The 6,000-nt window shown below is 36.7% G+C and overlaps 1 protein-coding gene across 4 annotated transcripts in view; it reads right to left on the bottom strand.

Moving 5' to 3' along the window:
- Nucleotides 1-774: 774 nt before the first annotated feature.
- Nucleotides 775-6,000, bottom strand: part of LOC150091083 (aldehyde dehydrogenase 1A1-like) — a 159,892-nt gene continuing 154,666 nt past the window's right edge. For all 4 annotated transcript variants that reach the window (XM_090374107.1, XM_090374090.1, XM_090374098.1 and 1 more), the window contains exon 12: nucleotides 775-848. In XM_090374107.1, coding sequence (XP_090230233.1) covers nucleotides 816-848 — 33 coding nt within the window. In that variant the 3' untranslated portion in view covers nucleotides 775-815. The remainder of the gene's footprint in view (nucleotides 849-6,000) is intronic.

The raw sequence follows: 6,000 nt of genomic DNA, 5'->3' as shown, positions 1-6,000 counted from the left end.
AGTAAAAACCTACATATTCACTCAAAGTCAAACTTGTGGCCAGCTGTTCATTCAATGTTAAATTAGTGCTGTCAAATCAGCATTAAATCCATGAAATCAAGCAATACCACACTTTTGCTGGGAGAGAGTTTACAATTATTTAAGAGAATCATGGAAACTTACAATAAATAGCTTACCCTTAATCTGGTAACTCAGATTAAGTACCCCTGCTCCTACTTACTTGGAGACTGAGAAACAGATTTTAAATCTCCTGAAATTCTAAAATTCACATTTTTTTTCTTCCCAAATTTTAACATCCTTTTTTTCTTCCCAAATTTTAACATCCATTGACCTAACAAGCTTAGGTATCAAGTGTTATGTATATATGCCAAAGTTTCATGAAAATCAAATGGGTCAGGTTGAAAATTCCCATTTTACTTGTTGATCTGGCATGGAATGACAGCATGAGACATATAAGGTACAGTTACCATATCTCTACTCCAGATCTAGTGGCTGTAAAGCTAGAGTATGAATACAGTGGAATTGACCGAAGACCAAAAACAGCAGTGAAATTACTTCCCAAGAATGAAAATTTATAGACAAATTGAGACAGTAATTGGTAATTCATATTTAGCTGGTAATCACTGCATATTCAGTGTAACAGAATTATTATGTATAAGTAAAATTATGATTAAAACCAAAACAAGGAGAAAACTGGTAGGATATAGAATAAATTTATTTATGAAAGACATATAAATGTATATCTTAACATAATATTAGAGATACAAAATAATGCTGTCTACCAGATCCATTTTTTTTTATACTCCTCCTAAAATTTAAGAGTTCTTCTGTGGAATTTTTATAGTTACCTAATGGAAAAACAAAAAATATATATATATAAAAATGAAGGAAAAAGATGAGTTAAATGCAAACAGTTTTTAAAACAGGTTCAAGTAGAAATCCTTTACTTTTATATAGGAATTTTGTTTGTTATTTGTGCAACAGTGATTTCAAGTGATGTACTCCTAAGCAAATGGTATACAGTCATGGATGCTCCCTAATAAGCACTATTTGTCAGGGGGATACTGTTAAGACTGTCCCAAAGAAAAAGTTATGCTAATATTGTTCTAATCATGACTTTAAATGAGACGTTACCTTTGCAGGCTAATTCCACTAAGATATAACTGTAATTAAAAACCACAGTTACTTTGTGACATTACCTGTATAAAAAGCATCATTCTGAAACCTATACTAGTGACATGCACAACCTAAGTTAATTTTTACAAGGGCTTGTGTATGTGACTGGGATCAGTATAGGGTTCTGTAACATGATGCTCTTTATACAGGTATCATGGAGTAACAGTGTTTTATAATTGTAGTTATATCTTAATTTTGTTCTAATTTATAACTCTACCATTAAAAGCAAAGTGAACTGTCATTATTGAGTTTATTTACCATATAAATAGTTATACTGTTAGGCTGTTCAAAAATGAAATTATCTGAATTTTACAGGCCTTCATGAGTTATATGATTAAAGAAAAACAAAATGGACACATGCACACAACACACACACACTTTATTTTGACAATAGCATTTGCGCAAGTGGCTATTCACCTTATCTTTTTATGTGGTCAAAAAATAATTTTTTTACCATTTATTCTTTTCTTGATCTATATTACATTTTTATCATCAACATAGCACTAAAAAAAATCAAATAAAGAAACAGTGTTGCATTTCAATGCATATATTAAAATAGTTTGATAAAATGCTTCACTGCATCATATTTTTCTGCCATGCTGTCATGGTGAAGCTATGTTCCCTCCACTGACAGAAACAGGCTTGGGCTTATTGCTCACTTTGGAAACAATGTTGTTATTCGTGAGTAAACCTAAAATTATCAATATCATTTTTAACTGAATAACATCACCAAGAAGGTGAATCTGTTATTTCATAAAAACGTAAGGCAAGGCAACAGTATTCCAGCTGTTTTTAGTCTTGTGGACCCTCATCAGATAGCAGGTGGACCCATTAAGCTAATGAGCCTACTGCTAATAGGGCCACTATCGAACGAGGAAATTTCCAAGTTGCTGATTTATGCTTTGTTTAAGAGTTCACAGAGAAAACATCAAGTCCATCTTTTGTGATGATGGAGTCTAGGAACAACAGACCACTGTTCCTAGAGTCATTTCAAATGCTCATTGTGTTGGGCATCAGTAAGTGGGTGAGGCAGCTGAGTAACCTGACACACTTAAATCATTGCTTAAAATTCCACATGAAACATTTAAAGGTTCTGCAAGTTTATCAATGGTAATACTGTGGTTCTGACGATGGGTTGTCTGACTATTTAAATTTTTTCAGGCATAAAAGTAGTTAAAAAGGTTTTCAGCATGGTGATCATCTAAATTTTCTCTCACCTTTTTGAATCTGATGCCATTCAGACAATCTAATAGAAGATGGAGACTCCTCATTGTAAGCGTGATGCATCATTTCCAATGTTTCAGAAGCAGATTTCCCTAAGTATTGGCGAGATTTTGTTTGCACGATGTACCAAATTTGACATTTTTCACACTCAAATCATGATAAAATAAATATGCTACAAATGCATGAAGCAGTGTTGTTGCTGTTGTTGTTATTTGGTTTTTAGGAGCATTAGCAACTAATGCCATATTGCTCCGGGATATGCGGTGGTCATTCCCTGACCTTTACGCATCCTCCGTATTTGATGAAGCAGTGAAACATCTATTGAATAATAAACAAAATTTCTGCAGGTTGAAACTTGAAATAACCGCAATTTGTGATGTGTTATTGACTGCAGTACTGTGCAGCCAGTCAAACAGACATTTGTATAAATCATAACAGTTCAAATTCAAAATAAGAAACACAAGAAATACCTTCCATATCATTTTATTTATTTTTTTATTAATATTTTACTTAACATTTAACCACTCAATGAAAATTGAAATGTAAAAACATATTGGAAATATACACCTCCTTATATTACTAAAGATAATACGTTGGCATTTGAGGTGAGCGGACGCGCTTAGACAGGGCTCCTCAGTTAAGTGGTTTACTTTTGGATAGTGCTTTTAAATATTTGATTTATTTAGATATTGTTGGATTATTTTGTTATAGGTTTTCCTGTAACTGTTTGATTTTAATAATATTATAGATATAATTTTTTAAAGTTACTTTCATTGATATTTATTTAATTTTATAATGGTAGTTATAAGATCTGCCTTAAACACGTCACAGGGTATCGTGACCACACGGAAATAGCAGATGGCGATTTACGGGTGAATCATGATTTAATCCGTTGTGGAACCTGTGGAATGTTTTCCAAGGTCGACCTGGTGACTAATCCTACCTCACCTGGGGATTCTTTTCTTTGTGATCGATGTAAGGAGTGCACAGATCTTAAATTACAATTTGGTGCACTGATGGAACAATTTGAGTCCCTGAAAAAACGAGTGCTTGCCCTCGAAAATAATGCATCTGGGAGCTCATCAGGGACTCAAAACTCCAGCAATCTACCAAGTGATGCACACCCGATTCGAGCCTCAAAACAGAAAAACCAAGTGCAAACTACTCTGGTTAAAAAGGACATTGTTTTATTAGGAGACTCCATTGTCAGGGAAACGGGGAATATTTTTTGTAATAAAGATAGGTGGAGCAGAACCAGGGTGTCTGCCGGGAGCAACTATTGATGATGTCACCAACAGATTGTCAGATTTTAAAGGGGGTAAAGATAATATTATTATTCATGTGGGACAAATGATATTAAACGTACACGATCTGACGATTTGTTGGAAAAATACAGGACCATGCTGGGGAAATGTCGCGAGCTAGGCCATAATGTCTATGTGTCTGCAATTCTGCCCAGACACAATAGGAGGGATTATATGTTAAGAGCCTTGTGGATTAACTCAAGACTTGAAGGAATCTGCAAGGCTTTAGGGGGTAAATTTCTATCAGCATGGCCCACACTTGTAGGTAGAAGGAATTTGTTTTGTAGAGACGGGATACACTTAAACAAAGGTGGTGCAAAAGTTTTTGCCAGTATTATTGAGGATACCTTAAATGTTCAGGGAAACTGCTAGTTAGGGGGGATGTGGGTAATACTGACACGCGTTTATCTCATAATATTGGTCAATGTAACTCTTGCACATACCTTAAGAGTTCTTATCTGTTACCCCAACTGGACGTATTATCTAGATGTTCTGGGGGCAAAGACGTTTCATGTGAGCGAGTAGCTAATATCAGGGAAGAGAGCCTAAAAAACTTCAAGGGTTGTGTTAGGGTTGTTAAATATACAAGAACAGTAAATCTTAATTGTTTATACAGTAACGTTAGAAGTGTCGTCAATAAAATGAGCGAATTCGAACTGCTGGTTAAAACAAGTAACGCGGACATAATAGGGCTTACAGAGACGTGGTGCCACCCGGAAATTGGGGATGATGAGTTTCAGTACGGCTTGTATAATGTATTTAGGAAGGATAGGTTAGATAGAAGGGGTGGTGGGGTAATGATTCTTATCAGAAGCAGCCTGAGTGCGACGATAGCTTTCCCGGATTCAGACATTTCACATGCTAGTATAGAGTCTGTATGGTGTGAGATAGTTGGAAACAAAGGTATAATGCGAGTAGGAGTAATCTACAGACCAGGTGATTGTGAAGATTATGACAAAAGCCTCTACATGCAAATGGAATGGGCAAGTAAGCGTCAATGCCTTATTATGGGTGATATCAATTTGCCTCTAATTGATTGGAGTAAATGGGAAGGAAACTCGACATGGGGAACAAAATTTTTAAATCAACTAGATGACTGTTATTTGTATCAACATGTCAGGGAAAGTACTAGAGAAAAGAATATCCTAGACCTCATCATCACACATGGATCAGATGACATAACAGGGCTGACAGTAGAGGAACCAGTAGCAGGAAGTGATCACAGAGTTCTACGGTGGATGATGATGAGAGAGGTAGCAGAAGTAAAAGGCAAAGGAATGGGTTTTAGCATTAGCATTAGTAGAGGCGTATGATGCAAGAAAGCAGGCTTATTCAGCATCAGCCAAAAAAAAAAAAAAAAAAAAAACACACACCACTCCCATTTCACCACCCGTTCGTTCGAAATACCTGTCCAGTTGAGCTTTAAATTTGTTTAGGCTATCCACTTCAACAAGTGATGGAAGTCGGTTCCACCAACCAACCACCCGCTGGCCAAAGGCAAATTTCCGCACATCTATCCGACATCCGTCCTTCCTCAATTTGAATTTATGCCCTCTGAGGTGATTATTCTGAGCAAGATGAAGAATCCCATTGGCATTGAGCATGCTCAAACCATTCAAAGCCTTATACACCTCTATCAGATCACCTTGCCGGTGCCTAGTCTCCAGACTCTGTAATTTGCAAAACTTAAGCCTTTCTTCGTAAGAGCAACCCTTTGTTCCATTCACTAATCTTGTTGCCCTTCTCTGTACCCGTTCCAGCAGTTCTACATCCTTCTTGAAATGAGGTCTCCAGACCTGTATACAGTACTCAAGATGTGGCCTAACCATTGCCTTATACAAGGGAATAATCACCTCCTTATCCCTGCTAGAAAAATTCCTGTATATCATTGACAAGACACCATGAGCTACTCTTGCAGCTCGTCTGCACTGCTCAGAGAACTTCATATCTGCCTGCACAATTACCCCCAGGTCCTTTTCATTCTCCACCACTGTCAGTGTAGTACCGCAGAGTTGATACATTGCTCTGGGGTTACTGTTTCCCATATGTAGTACTTTACATTTGTCAATGTTAAACTTCATTTGCCACCTCTCAGCCCATCTGTTCAACCTTTCCAGATGCTGTTGCAGCAGCATAGCGTCAGTAGTGTCCTTAACAACCCTGCCAACCTTTGTATCATCTGCAAACTTGGACATTAAACTTGATATCCCATCATCAATATCATTCATAAACACCGAAAACAACAACGGACCCAACACTGAACCCTGAGGAACTCCACTAATAACATTAGTCCACG

Source organism: Mastigoproctus giganteus, chromosome 1 (assembly GCF_048544385.1).
Source record: "Mastigoproctus giganteus isolate SK-2022 chromosome 1, ASM4854438v1, whole genome shotgun sequence".
Classification (NCBI taxonomy): domain Eukaryota; kingdom Metazoa; phylum Arthropoda; class Arachnida; order Uropygi; family Thelyphonidae; genus Mastigoproctus; species Mastigoproctus giganteus.
Note: the sequence above shows the minus strand (reverse complement) of the source record. Positions and strands in the feature narration are given on the sequence as shown.